At 53.1% G+C, this 15,248-nt stretch overlaps 6 protein-coding genes across 6 annotated transcripts; 5 read left to right on the top strand and 1 right to left on the bottom strand.

The window, feature by feature from the left end:
• Positions 1-72: 72 nt before the first annotated feature.
• Positions 73-1,500, top strand: A1O3_09844 (alcohol dehydrogenase; the record flags this gene model as incomplete). Its single annotated transcript, XM_007739936.1, has 3 exons — positions 73-196; positions 438-890; positions 995-1,500. The coding sequence occupies 3 exons, from the start codon at positions 73-75 to the stop codon at positions 1,498-1,500; spliced, it is 1,083 nt and encodes a 360-aa protein (XP_007738126.1).
• Positions 1,501-2,091: 591 nt separating this feature from the next.
• Positions 2,092-5,240, top strand: A1O3_09843 (uncharacterized protein; the record flags this gene model as incomplete). The annotated part of the gene is made up of 2 exons (XM_007739935.1): positions 2,092-3,577; positions 3,625-5,240. The coding sequence occupies 2 exons, from the start codon at positions 2,092-2,094 to the stop codon at positions 5,238-5,240; spliced, it is 3,102 nt and encodes a 1,033-aa protein (XP_007738125.1).
• Positions 5,241-6,140: 900 nt separating this feature from the next.
• On the top strand, positions 6,141-6,816 carry A1O3_09842 (uncharacterized protein; the record flags this gene model as incomplete). Its single annotated transcript, XM_007739934.1, has 4 exons — positions 6,141-6,282; positions 6,330-6,381; positions 6,436-6,619; positions 6,673-6,816. The coding sequence occupies 4 exons, from the start codon at positions 6,141-6,143 to the stop codon at positions 6,814-6,816; spliced, it is 522 nt and encodes a 173-aa protein (XP_007738124.1).
• Positions 6,817-7,521: 705 nt separating this feature from the next.
• A1O3_09841 (1-phosphatidylinositol phosphodiesterase) lies at positions 7,522-8,973 on the bottom strand (the record flags this gene model as incomplete). Its single annotated transcript, XM_007739933.1, has 1 exon — positions 7,522-8,973. The coding sequence occupies one exon, from the start codon at positions 8,971-8,973 to the stop codon at positions 7,522-7,524; it is 1,452 nt and encodes a 483-aa protein (XP_007738123.1).
• A 1,635-nt stretch (positions 8,974-10,608) lies between these two features.
• On the top strand, positions 10,609-11,596 carry A1O3_09839 (uncharacterized protein; the record flags this gene model as incomplete). Its single annotated transcript, XM_007739932.1, has 2 exons — positions 10,609-10,856; positions 10,912-11,596. The coding sequence occupies 2 exons, from the start codon at positions 10,609-10,611 to the stop codon at positions 11,594-11,596; spliced, it is 933 nt and encodes a 310-aa protein (XP_007738122.1).
• A 2,089-nt stretch (positions 11,597-13,685) lies between these two features.
• A1O3_09838 (uncharacterized protein) lies at positions 13,686-14,901 on the top strand (the record flags this gene model as incomplete). The annotated part of the gene is made up of 3 exons (XM_007739931.1): positions 13,686-13,963; positions 14,105-14,627; positions 14,713-14,901. 3 exons carry the CDS (start codon positions 13,686-13,688, stop codon positions 14,899-14,901), a joined length of 990 nt encoding a protein of 329 aa, XP_007738121.1.
• Between the last annotated feature and the right edge of the window lie 347 nt (positions 14,902-15,248).

Genomic DNA, 15,248 nt, shown 5'->3' with positions numbered 1-15,248 from the left:
CTAGGTGACTTCAGACGTCAGACTTCCGCGCGGGTTAACTCTCCTACTCCAACTTTATCGTACTACATCAAAATGGGCGACGCCGGCATTCCCAGATCTCTCCAGGAGAGCCTGGACAATACTAAAGTCTCCTATGTCCAGCTGGGCGCATCGGGTCTTCAGGTGTCCGTCCCCATCCTGGGAGCCATGTCTATTGGTGAGTTGATTCCTCTGTGGGATCTCTGTTGGGATCTCTACCTTTTTGTACTCTATTAGGGGTTGGCATCTCGTTGTCTCACGTCAAAAGACGACCAAAAGAGGCGACGGTAGGCTCGGTGAGAGAGAGGAAACAGATAGCCGGCTGCCTTGACTCAAGATCAAGACGGCCTGGCCATTCACGTGTCGAATAGTGCCCTTCTCATTTGTCCTAGCGACTGACCAATTTCTTCTCCTACCAGGCCACAAAGACTGGCAGCCCTGGGTGCTCGACGATGAAGCCGAAGTCGACAAACTCCTCAAAGGCGCCTACGACCGTGGCCTCAATACATGGGACACCGCCAACGTCTATTCCAACGGCGTCTCGGAGCAATTAATCGGGGCGACCATCAAGAAACACAACATTCCGCGCAAGAAGCTGGTCCTGTTGTCCAAAGTGTTCGGCACGGTCGGCGAAGAACCAAGCGTGTCCCACATAAAGTACCCCGACCTAATCAAGAAGAGTAAGGACTACGTCAACCAGGGGGGGTTGAGCCGTGCGGCCATTTTCAATGCCGTCGAGGCTAGTCTGGAACGCCTGGGGACAAGCTATCTCGACTTGTTGCAGATTCATCGGTTCGATAAGAAGGTACCGGTCGAAGAAACCATGAAGGCTCTGCACGACCTCGTGCAAGCCGGCAAAGTGAGATATATTGGTAAGCCGAGCAAGTCTTTGATCGAGATGGAAATGTCCTTCATCTTTGCTTTTCCCCGGCATTGCAATTGGAATCATACTAATATTCCTTGTGTGTACAACCAGGTGCCAGCAGCATGTGGACCTATCAATTTGCGAAACTGCAACACGCCGCCGAAGTGCACGGCTGGACCAAATTCATCTCGATGCAGAACCATTACTCGCTGTGCTACCGCGAAGAAGAGCGCGAGATGATCCCTTACTGCCACGAAACGGGTGTCGGCTTGATTCCATGGGCGCCCCTTTATCGGGGCCTTCTTGCGCGGCCGTTGGGCTCCGAGGCCACCACACGCGAATCGACCCTGAAAAACAGCCCTATCTACAGCGGCATTTCCGAGGCCGACAAGGAGATCATCAAACGTGTCCAAGAACTGGCCGAGAAGAAGGGATGGAAGCAGAGCCAGGTTGCTTTGGCGTGGATCATTCAGAAAGGAACTGTGCCAATTGTTGGGTTCAGCAGTCTCGACAGGCTTGACGAGGCAGCTGCTGTTCGAGGCAAAGAGCTGTCAGCTGAAGAGATCAAGTACCTGGAGGAACCGTACCAGCCGAAGGCGGTCGTGGGCCATACTTGAGCTGGTGTGCTGTGCCAGGCTGGACAGGACGGGGGAGGGTAGATTGCAGTCATCGCATGTCGGCCTACTCTAGGTCAGATATAGCAGTAGCAGCGCCAATGACAAGTGTTAGCAGTTGCCTGCTCGACATCAAGTCACCATCTTGCATCTTGCATGCTCAGTGGCCACACCAGACCATCCCACTCAGGACATCAACGGCGCATTCAAAAAGCTGCGGTTCCCTGAGCGTCTAGTCCGCCGTATCCATATCGGCAGTAAACCAACGGCGGATCTTTGAAGCCAATATGGTATTGTATGATGCTGGCTTGGCGCCTCATCACACGGACGTCGAGATATGCAGGAGGGAGTAAGTAGTACAGTAGTACAATAGTCACTCCATGCAGTACAAGGTAATACTTAATACCTTATACCTCATACCAACTGGCACCTTGAAATCTCATCTCAGGCTGTATGGCTATTTACCAAGACTCAGACCGTTCTTGACGCGCTTGTCCGGTCCGGAGCAGAATTGGCAATTGGCTGAGCCTTGCTCGAAAATGTCTTTCGTCTGTTGGCAACATCATTCGCAGACCTTCATAATCCTTCCCTCGGATGGCTGATGTCGAACGGGCAAAGCGTATACAACACGCTCATGAATCAAATGCCCTAAGCTACGGCCATTTTGGCACCGCCACCTACGATGATCAACTCCACAGCTGGACGTTTCTACGTCAAACTCAAATCCAATCCGAGCTTCCTCTGGAAGATGGGAATGGGACCGGCCCTGAGTCCATTCACGATCCTACCGTTGAGCCGGCGCATTCCAATCTGTATTCTGGCTCTGCATTTTCCCTTATCCAGGAGCGACTATGGGCGGGTGAGCCTGGTCGTTCGAAAGGGCCCGAGGATGAGTTACGCGTGAGTGATGCAATCGAGGATCATGCGGCCGGTATTGGCGGCAAAATCATATCACCAAGGAAGCCATCCCATGCTGGGAAGAACACCTTTCTCAAACAAATCCCTGACGCTGCGCTCGCGGTCTTCCATTTGCCCACGACGGATCCCCCCTATGCTGCGCTGTCTGTAAACAACGGCAACATTCTGGCTTTTGGCAACGCTAGACTGGCTTCTGAGCATGGTGCACGGAACAGCCCCCTTCGATCTATTGTGGCCTTTGCTGCAGGCCCTGGCGGGGCGATACTTCGCCTGCTTGGTTTGGATGCGAGTGATGTTCCCGTCCGCGACAGTTCCGGATTGGAGCAGGTCTATAGTGTTCCCGCCATTGGACATCAAGCGCAAGGCTATTGGGCCAACTCGGCAGAGCCTGTACTACATGTATCTTCTTCGGCACACCAACACCGGGCGCAGTTCCTCGTCGTTAAATCAAGCGGCACCAGCATTTTACGCCCGCTCATGGTCGACAACGTGCGTTCAGACACTAGCACATCAGACAACTCCCGGAATGGGTCGCACAGTGCTGGGTCGCTACTCCAACCGACCCCGGTGGTGACCGTTCCTACTTCCAGAACCGGAGGCAACCCTCATGCGCACGCGGCCTTGAACCCTCAAGATCAGAACTCTTTGGCAGTGGTAGACACCCATGGATTATGGAGCATTTGGAAACTCAAGGGGACAAGAGCTAGGTCTGCCCGCGTACTCTTTCGGGTGCAACTAGCATGTTCTAATGACCTGGCGAATTCTACGGGCATGTCTCCTTCCACCAATGGTCGGCTACACTACGACGGCTGGCATAGAATTTGCTGGCTCAAGGGCGAACAAGGCTACATCGACCGTATTCTGGTGTGCAACCGACGATCTGCCGCCGTGTTTGAACGCACAGGTGCTTTGGTCGGCTCAGTGGACATGCGATTGGGCCCTTCATCAGAGGGGAATGAAATCCTGGACGTGCAGAACAGCGATCGGCAAACGGGTCACGTTCTGGTGTTGACTACTTCACGCTTACTGATCTTTACCTCATCCGAGGCTAGTTGGAAAGACCAATCGGGAACTGAGCCATTGGCTCTTGTTTGTTCGTGGAATCATTTCCGAGCACGGGATGATTCGTCCTTGCGCATGAGTTTGTGCGAGTTTCCACGAAGTGAGTGGCTGTTCATCTAGCGGGTCGAGTGACACTGACTTGTATAGCGACCTGCGTGCTGGTTTATTCACGGGCGAGCTATCTCACCGTCGTATATCAGTTCGGACCCGACCGGTCAAACCGGAATACCGTCTCGTTGCGAGATCCTTCGATCTTCGAGATACCACGGCAGCTTCAAGCACGGATGAAGGACGTTAACGAGATTGTTCTCTGTCCCGTCAAGCCCGTTGCCGCCGGCTATGCACCTACTCAGACTGATGACGGCTTTCTCAAGCTAGCTGCGTGTTTGACGGATGGCACCATCATCGAAGCGGTGTATAAGCATAGAATGGGAAAGCAATGGGAGACCTCCGAGGATGGTCTCAAGCAGACCTTCAGCTTGTCTCTCCCTGAAACCACTGGGAACCGGGTACAAAGTGCCAAATATGTCGACGAGGATGAACTGGATGAACTGGATGATTTTGTTGTGCATGATGAAGTTCGCGAACAGCGAATTACGCAGGATGGTGGCGCTCTCTCGCAGAGCGACACAGACTCGCCTCTTGACTCGCGCCTTCGAAATTGGGAGCGCCTGCTCGAGTATGAAACCTTATCAGACAGAGCTCATGCTTCTTACCATCTTGAGGATGTACTCTTCGAAGCTGCCCAACGAATTCATGCCATGAGCTTGGAGAACAAGATTGACCGCATGTACTTGCTATCAGATATTCTTGGAGCGTATCAAGTTGCAGACGTGGAGCAGGACTCGGAACTCCTCAAGTCATGGCTCGATGAGTTGAGAAACAGTGAAGGCGTCTCGGTTGAGTCGACTACTCCTCATCTTGGTCTTCTCCCTGGCGCTTCCCAAGACAACTTCCTTGGACTCTATGACGAGTTGATTGCATCTTATATGGAGTCATTCCTAGAAAGAGTCACAGATCGAAACCGGGTCAACCGGGAGAGACTGGTTCGACAGGCTGCCGCCGATGCACACATGAGTAATGTGGGCTTGAGAATTGGCAAATCTGAGCCGGCGAAACCCAAAGCAACCATCGCAGGGGAGGAGGTATCGTCGCCGCCCCCGGAGTCGGACCAGGAAGGAGCCTGGTCCTCTCAAGTGTCTGGATCTCAAAGTCCTCTGGTACAAGAAGAGCCGGCAGTAGCTCGACTGCGAAGATATGCGGAGTTTCAAGAGGTGGTACCTTCTTTACAGCTTTCTGAGGATCCGAATATATCAAGCATACTAGCACACCTACCGGACTCGATAGACGAAGATCCTGCCGAATACTCGTACCGCCAGGTAACACAACGATGGAAGCTTGCGCAGGAAGAGATGGCAACGCAGTCGCTAGACCCGCGAGAGAGACGCAAGGCGGCCAGGCACGCCGCTCGTCTACAGAAAAAGCTGGACAGGACGATCAAGATGAGTCAGAATGCCTTCATGCAACAAACGGTGCTGCCGAGCATTGCCACAGGAAGTACCAGTATTGGGGTGACGCTGCCGGGAAGGGAAGTGCAAAGCAGTCAGATGGCTGCACCGGAATCGAGTCAAGCCGCCAGCCAGACCCAGGGGGGTATCCCTGGACTGAGCATGACCCAACCTGAAAGAGGAGCCTTTGGAAGGAGGCCTGCGAAAGCGAAGGGAAAGGGGAAGGGGAAGAGCCAGAGAACTGCCGGGTTTTGATTGAGGATGGACGGATAGTGAGGTCCATACGTACTAGGTACCTAGGTCGGCACCAAAAGGGCTCAGGGCACCTGTAAGTGCCTGGTAGGTGCCTGGTAGTTAGAGGTATATTAGGTACCGTATATGCTGCTGGTAGCAGCACGCCTAACCTAAGCCTCAGGCCTAAGGAGCCTTTAGCCCTAGGGCCCTAAGCCTGGATGCCTAGCGCAGGGTTACCCCGGATTTTTGCATTCTCCATACTATTACGTAGCATCCGCGGCACTTCGCGGGACCTGAAGAGGGTGGAGTTTAGCAGCACGCCACCACGGCCACAAGCACCTGACTGAGCTGGCCAGGCCCCTTAGTCCATGCACCCCACTGCTACGACGTAACATGTTGCTCAAGTGCTCACTACTCTGCTCAGGTGCCTGTCGCGTGAGTCTGTGTCTGCGTCTCTCAACCAGAAGGAAGCCCAAGGGCGCCTAAGGAGCCGAAGGGAGCCAGTGACTCAGTTTACTATGATGCTTCCATACCCACTTCTCCTACCGACCGCTCCGTGCTCGTGATCGTGATCATACTCCGTACTCATGCCGTGCTGCTCGTGAACCTCAACACTGACCACCCTCGTCTTACCCCTCAATTGCGTCCACTCGTCTACCTCCTTCCCACTACCTGACCTGACCTAACTATCCTGCTCTCCTCCTGTTGTCCTCTTCTTTCCTTCTACCAACCATCACAACCAAACTTGAAGCATTTTCACTGCCAATCAATCCCATCTCTCCAACCATTGATTGGTTCCTGGTAAGCCTTCCTTTCTGCTTGCTTCCTCCTCTCGTTTGCTTACACCTCTCTAGTCACTACATACTAGGCCCCAGCCTCAGTAGATCTGTACCTCGTCAATCCATCACATCCACCATCAATATGTCTGCCGACACATCGAAACTCACAAAGGTCGACTCTGCCATCGGCGGCGTAGCCGGTTCGCCCCCCAAGGATCATGGAAAAGAGACCAAGCGAAGAACAACATCTAGTGCTCCTGGTGTCATGAACCTGAACGACCTCGGTAAGGCCCTCGGTGGACATTCTATATGGCGAGCTGACTAGGACTAGAGAAAGAGGGTACAAAGATCGCGGTCGCACTCGAGACCCAGAAAACAGGCTGGTAAAGCATCCTATCTGCTAGCTAGCCTCATCAATAACCACTGACCTCATGCAGGAAACTCAACACCTCTCCCAGCTCGATCGAAGACGCATCCATCCTGAAGAAGCATCTGACGGAACCACCTGTGAAGAAGATCGACCTACACTTCCCCTTAGGTCTGGAAGTCACGGCTCGAAATCTGAAGGGCGTCACCATCAAAGATGCTCTCGATGCCATTCACAAACAATTCAAGAAGAAGGTGGGAGGTGCCAGAACGCTTCCAAGACAAGTCCATTGACGTTTTATCTCTAGGCCGACGACGAGCTGGAAGAGCCATACCTGAAAGGTTTCGAGTGGGACCCTGAAGAGTCTTGGACGAGACTGAAGGTCCACACCCAGAAAGAAGGTGCACCGGCGAGCAAAAAGTCCAAGAAGAAGGCCGCCAGTGAGGACTAGTTGAACCATCAGTGAATGTACACCAAAACGCTTCGGACCGAGCCAACGACACGACGGGAAACTGCTACACCGAAAAGGTCTGATACCGGTCGAATATGTTACCTGGGACTTTCGTTGTGTTGTGCTGTGCATGACATGGTATGGTGCTTACGGGACCTTTCATATGGAGCGGACGTGGACATCAAGATGGCATCGAGCTTGCTCGTTTAGACCAGTAATGGCATATCCGGGTGACATGGTATCCTGACTCGGAACGGTATCAGGAGGCTCAATGTGTAGGGTACCATAGGTAGCTATGCCGACTCAACCATGAAACGAATGTATCCCGGCCCTCTGATACGCACACAGCAACAGTAGATTCAAGTCCGTTATCAGCGTCTTGGTTTAAAACAGGCCGAAGACTACCACATCGGCTGGTCAGTAGTGTTCGGTTTCCAACCTTGTAGGATGCCATCGATTCTGATGTGAGATCTGGTCAACCTGCAATCCATTTTCCCTCTAACTAAATAACAAGTTCCGATCAACCGGACCACTGGAAAGCAGTGTCCAGTGTTCGGTTTCCAACCTTCTAGAATGCTATCGATTCTGTTGTGAGATCTGGACAACCTGCAGTCCATTTTCCCTCTAACTAACGAGTTCCAATCAACCAGACCACTGAAAAGCACTGTCCAGTGTTCCGTCCACGCCGCCAACCGGCCACTACCACTACCGAGAGATTTTGGAATTCATGCCCACAATGGCCCGGACGAGGTCCCAGTCGCCGCCCAGGCCGACCCAGTCGGTGACGACGATGCCGGTGCTCCAGTTGCCGGGCTTGACGCGGCCTTGGTCGTCCAACATGTGTTTGCGGCCCAGGTGGGCGGTGACGGCCGGGTTGACCTCAGCGGCGATCTTCTCGGGCCAGGTGCCGACCTTCCAGAAATTGCTGGCGCTCAAGAAATTGACGTAGAGGGGAAACTTTTTGGTTTTGTTCTGGTCGGCGGCGTTGGCGTTGGCCGGGAGGAAGTCGCAGGCGCCGCTCCGCTCCAGGTGGTCGCGGGCAAAGGCGATCTTCTTCTCGATGGAGGGCCGCTCGAGGACCTCGTAAAAGTCCTGGACGCAGACGTCGCCGGACGGACAGACGGCGTGGGCGGTGTTGTCCTCCCAGACGTGGGCGTCGATGCCCCAGCCGCGGCCGGCCCACTCGCGGCGGAGCGAGTCGTCGAGCACGAAGCGGCGCAGCAGGACGATGCGGCCGCGGGCCTCGGCCAGGGTGGGCACGCGCGGCTCGGTGAACCAGAGGCGCGGGTCGCGGTCGACGTAGTGCTTCTTCAGGATGCGCGACAGCTGCTCGTCGGTGCCCTTGCCGGTGCCCTCGCGCTTCAGCGACACGACCAGCGTCTCGGACGGGTGTTCCCTCAGGAAGCGCAGCATGTCGTCGTACAGGCCGCGGAACGGCTTGTTGCCCGACAGGGCGATGGGGAAGGCGGCATGCACCAGGTTGAGCTTGTCGGACTCGACGTCGAACGGCTCCGGCACCTGCACGCGGATGTCGAAGAACCGCACCCCGTTGTTCAGCTGCTCCGGAGGCGACACCGCCTGGCACCGCACCGACGGCGGCGCGTTGTGGCACGTCGGCGAGTTGTGCGTGCCGGGGATGGACAGCGCGCCCAGCGGAGCGTGGTCCGGCAGCTCCTTCATCCACGAGTCCAGCCGCGACGTGTTGAACAGCGCCACGAATGAGGTGTCGGGCAGGAAGATGCCGGTGAAGCGCTGCTTCGGGTTCGAGGCCAGTGCCACCAACGACTCGGTCGCCGCCGTCGGCACGGGACAGTACATCTGGTGCTTTTCGTTGGCGTCGGTCTGGAACGTCAGCCGCAGCCGTTCCGATGCCTTGTTGACCACGGCCTTGATGTCGGTCGGCACCAGCGTGAACGGCGGCAGCTTGATCGACACCTCGCGGGTCGCGAACGGTCGCGCGCCAGCGTCGATCTGAGGCACCGCTTTGCGTGTTGTGTTGTTGGTCAGCCCGATGCTGTTGGTCACCGCCGCCAACGACCGCGTCACGTTTTGCATCTGGAATGGTGACCCGTCATCCTCGACCGGGTCGAAATGTTCCACCAGTACCAGCGTCAATGCATTGTTGCTGATGTTGCGAATCGTCAGGGGGGGAGCCATATTGGAGGAGGTGGAGGAGGAGGATGACAACGATGACGATGACGACGATGACAATGACAACGAAGATGACGATGACAACGTGCGAGGCTGGGAGAAGGAGGCAAGATGATTGATGCCCAGGCTAGATCTGGGATGGCAATACAATATAATAGCCTGAGGTTAGGGCTTAGGCTTAGGCTTAGGGCTCAGGACTAATAAGGCTCCTTACATTCAAGTTGTACAGTACGAACACGCCTTGGCTTCAGCTCGTCCAACTTACAGTATGGAGTAGGGAGTACCGTGAAGAGCTCAGCTCCGTGGGTCTAGCAAGACAAGCTGAAACTGAAACTGTTAGGTCATCGGCACGGCGTCTATCATCGAGCTCAGCTTTGCAGGGCTCCAACGCTGCAGCGACAAGAGATTTAGCGGGGTGACAGGGGGTAAGCTGTCTGTCCCTGTACTACGAAGAGCGAATCACTGGGGGTTCTGAACAGGCGAACCGCGTCACCGTCTTGGCTGAGGATCAGTCCCAGTCCCAGTCCGAGTCTGCAGCCTCAGGGTCTAAGGTAAGAACCAAGTTAAACACACCGACACCAAGGGATACAGGGGATGCAGGGGATATGAAGTTCAACATCTCCAGGTCCAGGTCCAGGTCTACACGGTACTTCTATAGACTTAGAGTCGTTTGCTGTTCACAGCATAGAAAACCCAGAAAACTCTAATAGTATGGTTACTACTCGTAGTATGATTTGGTTAAAGAGAATCGCTAGACAATCGAGCCAACAGGAATGGGCTGATACAGGGCGCCAAGCTAAGCCAAGCCAAGCCACTAACCACAACCCCCCCCACAAATTTAATCCTCGTACTTATGATAATACCACCGCATTTCCTTTCGAATTCGTCCAACAGACGATTCAGAGATTCACATCTCGATCAAGCGGTGTGGCGCAGGGGAAGCGCGCCGGGCTCATAACCCGGAGGACATCGGATCGAAACCGATCGCCGCTATTACTTTTTTGGCGCTAGTCAGTGATGATGAATTACTTTTTGGGTCGCATGTTCGAATCTTCTTTTCGGTAGAAATCCTTTTTTGAAGTTCGATGGTTCAAGTTTGGGGACTTTTTGTCTTTTTTTGGGGGTCATAAAGCATCAGGTGACTTGACCTGGCATGCGGAGGATGCGCCGTAGGTGCGCCGAGTCTTACTACCTACCTGCCTAAGTACTTGCTCTCTATTGAATCTCTCGCTTTGTTCCAATGTTTCTTGCACTCTACCTATATCGAACACGAACACGTTACTTGACGCTGTCGAGTGCGTTGCTCTGTCTGAGTGCGTTGCTCTCCCGATGATTCCTTGTAATAACTACGATAGCTATAGGTAGTACTTGATAAAGATGGAGGGCACCTTTGGGACAAGCGGTTCTCCATGTACATGATACTCAGGCACCTTCCAGGAGCAATATAGCCTCTGAAATGTTGCTTCAATATCTAGGTGCCTACCTAAGGTACTAACATGTCACACTCCTCACTTCTCCCTCAGACTCTCTCAGACCCTTTTCTGCCTCTCTTGCCTCTCTTGCCTCTCTTGCCTCTCTTGCCTCTCTTGCCTCTCGTGTCACACCTTGAAGATCTTTGAGCAACACTGCGACCTTCCAACCATGGCTTCTGAGCCCACAAGACCAATCTCTCACACTGCCGCTGACCACGATGAAGACAATGAGGAAGTTCTACTGCCTGCGCCTGACGTCGACGTGACGGCCACCAGTCTCTGGATTCATCCGACAAACCCTGATGCATTGTCTGCTGAAGAATACATGACGTACAACAACATGCTCGTCCTCGCAGACTACCATCGCCTTATTCAGCAGAACTTCCAGCGTCTATTCGCTATGTTGGGGAGATCAAGGTATGTATTCAAATATCTCGTCGGCGTCTTCCAGGCTACTAAGAGCCCGCTGCAGTCGTGAAAGTGCTTCTCGGTCTCGTTCCAGATCTAGCAATCGAAGTGTCAGCGAGGCAGATGATATCGACCTGATCGATTTACACAGTGACGAGGAAGAAGAAGGAGGAGGAGGAGGAGGAGGAGCAGATGAAGGCGATGATGGCGCTCAGCAGAGTAAGCCGAAACGGACAAAGAGGCTCAACAAAAGCACTTCCGAGAAAAATGCGGATGGGACTCAATCTGCCATTCGATCGGCCCTGGCTTTGATGGAGCAAGGCGAGGAAATGCTTCTTCTTGTCTACAAAGATTGGATCGCTCTTCAAAAGAAAGATGTCCGCAGAACCCGCAGCAAGACAAACGATCATCTGACGGACGTGAACACCTTTTTTGAGCAGCATCTACCGGAACATGAGGCAGCTACCAACGAGCAGGAATTGATCACTCGCCTGCAGGCCGAAACCGAGACTGTCAAAGACGAGATATACCTTCGGTTAGGTCGCGCATTTGCAGAGCAAGAGCCTGATATCAACAAGGAGCTCGAGCACTCGGTGCCACACGGCTCAAGACAGGCTTTATGTCGAGGAGGTCCGTCGACCCGGTTGATTCCAGAGCGTCTGAGGGACCAATTGTCCTACAACGCTCCTGCCAATTTCGAGCGTGAGCCTGCGCGGTTCAAGGGCGTGCTGGTACTGAAGAAGCTTTGATGGAATGCGACGAAGGGGTAGGCTATCAGAGAAGCTATCAGAGAAACAGGCAGAGTAGTTCACGTGCAATAGGTGTATTTCATCGAAAAAGATGTATTCTTTATCCCTCAAGCTCTAGCCGAGAAGGACTTCCATAACATTAACATTGAAAGCACTTTTAGCGCCCATGACCATTCACAAAAGAAGCATTCTAACATTAATCAAAGTCGACCTCATTGTCACTGCCACTGTTGTGATCCGAAACTCCTGCCTCAGCTCGCCGTTTCTTCCGTGGCTGGCTAATGGCGGACGATGCAGTCGGGGATGACGCTGGATGGCGAGTCGCGTCAGGTCTGATGTTCAGGGAGACTCGTCTCTTCTGCGCCGAGTGTCCTGTAGAATTTGAGCTTGAAGCTTGTCGACCGCTGGAACTCTGACGGAATTGCCGTCTTTTGTCGGCGTCTTTCGTGATATCAGGCCCTACTCAAACCGCTGTCTGAGATCCTGATTTTCTCTAAGACACTTGATGATAGTCTCGATCGAGACGTCTCAGTGACAGCGACATCGAAGTAGGGTAGACTGTAGAGATAATGCCTGGAATTGATTGTCCAGTGCGGATTCCACAAAGGAAGCATTTCTAACATGTCTGTCTTGTGTCCCTAGTCAAAGTCGACATCATTCTCACTGCCACTGTCATGATCCGAACCTCCGGCCTCAGCTCACCGCTTTTTTCGTGGCTGGCTAATGTCTGAAGATATAGTCGGGGATAAGGCTGGGTGACGAGTCGCGCCAGGTCTAATGTTGAGGGAGACTCGTCTCTTCTGCGCCGACCCGGTCGGAATTGCATGAGATCCGGCAGTTTGTCCTCAGGAGTAGAACCTGTGTTACCTATTAGGCTGTACAGGTAAAGTTCTCTGTGAGTAGTATGTTGGCTTTTGGGGATAGTGGTAGAAGGCCGTGAACCATCTTCCCTTCTAGAGAATCGAGGGAAGTCACCATGGCAGTAGCATATGGTTACTACGTAGAGGCTCAAGCTGTGAGTCACAATGGAGAAGACAGTCACGGACTGCAATATTGTGATATGGAAGAGCTTCCTGAACCCTTCACGGCAAGGCTGGTGAAGGCGGTTCTGGGTGACTCTGAAGGCGCGATGATGGAGACTCCAGACACAAGAGCCTCATTGCATTTGGGGACGATCCTATTCCGCCAGGGTCAGATTCAAGTCTTTGGACCAGTGAAGATTTGTATAGGTAAAGTAAAATATTAGCGCATAGGGACCCATATGTCTTTTGTAAGGATGGCCATGGGAGAATTTCAATACTAGAAATAGGAGAGTCAATGTAGGGAGGCCGTAGAGTATATCCAGTATATTAGAAAGATAATTATCCGGTAGAGTTGGAGGTTTCCCTAATCTTATAGAAGTAGTAGTTGGACAAACCGCCTTTAATTCTGGCAGCCACCCTAAGGCATACGAGCGAAAGCCGATCGATGCCTTTTGAGGTGCGATCGTCACGATCACGCCTTGCGCGACATTGGCATTGATGATGCCACCATCGACACGTTTGTCGCGCAGTCGGTGCTTGTACGGAGTACTCTGTACGGAGTCCCCTGAACAGATTATTGCGAGGGATGGTGGGGGGCTCAGGCTTCTCAACGGAGATTTCCTAACTCGTTTAAATGGTCCAAGGACAGCTCCGTCTCCACGGCCAACGACAGCAAAGATGATTGGGAGGCGACTATGAAATCTCCACCGCAAATTGTATTGTCTTTGTCAACCCCAGGCATTAGCTGACCATTTGTGCATTGAATATGTTGAAGATGACAAATTCAGAGTACAGTACCAGTTTCCTATTCTCGTTGGTCATGCTCATGCTCGTGCCCGTGCCCATGCCCATACTCATATATATCCAACGCCAATTCCAATTCGGCGAACCTGGAAATGAGCTTGGGCCAGCGAGACGCGAGCACGAGACACGAGACACTAGAAGCGAGACGTTCATTTTCAAATCCCTATCACTATCACTATCAAAATTTCGTTGCGTTGCGTGTTGATACGACTCGAAAAAAGGATTAACCGGCATTGACCAACTTAGGAAAACGTGAAAAGAAAATGGCGGCTGCAAAGATATCGACTTCGACAGTGGTCATGGACGATGGCGTCAAGCTGTACGTCAAATTCCACGGCGACGTCTCAGACACCACGAAGCCATTAATCATCGGCCTCCATGGGGGGCCAGGACTGGGCAACCACACAGCACTCGATGGCACTCTCGGTGATCTGGCATCCAGCTTCCGAGTTCTGGTGTATGATGCTCGGGGAAGTGGCGTGTCGGACCTGGTCGGGCCTTATACGCATGAACGGTGGATCAAGGACATTGAGAATCTCAGGTAGGTCTTTCACCTGTGCCTGTCCTGGGTTCCGGGTATGTACGCCAGGACGGGAGAAGAGAGCAGAGCAGTGGAGAGCAGAGGAGTGGACCATCTAAGTCGGAATCTGGGAACAGCGGTGCTAACTCGTGTTCTGCACAGAATCTGGGCCGGCGCCGAAACCTTCGTGCTGGCCGGCCACTCGTACGGAGGTTTCATTGCACTCGACTACGCTATCAGCCACCCCAACCGTCTGAGCGGCCTGATCCTGATCGACACCTGGACGGTGGGCACTTTGGGCCAAATGGGGGCGTTGGCGAACATATTGACGTCGGACCGAGTGCAGAATGTGGACAAGGACCGGCAGCTTCGCATCTGGTCCGGCAACCTCCTCAGCGACCAGGACTACCAAGACGGCATCACGGAGATCCTAGCATTCTATTCACCGCCTGACGAAGAAGGTGCTCCCAAAAAGCCTGCAACTCCGGCGCCGATGCCCGCGGACCTTTTCGGACCACACAAGCCATTCCATATTCATTACGAAACACAGAACTGGGCGTTCGGTTGGAACTTGCCACGCTTCGACGTGCGAAAGAAGCTCAAGGATATCAAGGCAAGCCCTTCCCTCTCCAGACCGACACTGACTCGCTCCCCAGCCCTTGTCTTTCCTCTTCCTTGTGGGGTTGTATATGACGACCACATCCCGACCCAACCATCTTATTGTTCTTGTTCTTGTTCTTGTTATTAACTGGGATACATGTTGTGTTCAGGTCCCGACCCTCATTACCGTTGGCCGCCATGATCAGGTGACACCTGTGAGCTTTGCCCTGGAGTTGGAAAAGGGAATTCCCAATTCAAGACTGGAGATCTTCGAGCATTCGTCGCATAGTCCTTATGTGGACGAGCCTGACAAGTTCCGTGACGTTCTGCTGGACTTTGTGAAGTCCAAGGTGCTTTGAAGGACAGGAAAGGCCAACCGGAAATGGATAGAGGCTAGAGAGTAGAGGGTAGAGGGTCACCACCCATCATTACGGCGGTGCATGATGTTGTCCCAGTTTTGAGACAGGCCGCTCGAGCTTGAGTCAATACACCACACGATTCGGTTCGGCTCTCGTCATGGATACCTCAAGTGGTTCCAAAAGTATATACTTCACCCAGGAGAAGTCACGGTGACCGATCAGCGTGATCTGACGGCGTGGAACTGGAACTTGTGAATTGAATTGGATTGAATTGAATTGGATTGAATTGAATTGGATTGAATTGAATTGGATTGAATTGAATTGGATTGAATTGAATTGGATTGAAT

This window comes from Capronia epimyces (genome assembly GCF_000585565.1).
Source record: "Capronia epimyces CBS 606.96 chromosome Unknown aczIQ-supercont1.10, whole genome shotgun sequence".
NCBI classification, from domain to species: domain Eukaryota; kingdom Fungi; phylum Ascomycota; class Eurotiomycetes; order Chaetothyriales; family Herpotrichiellaceae; genus Capronia; species Capronia epimyces.
The sequence above is the reverse complement of the archived record's forward strand: the minus strand, read 5'-3'. Positions and strand labels throughout refer to the sequence as shown.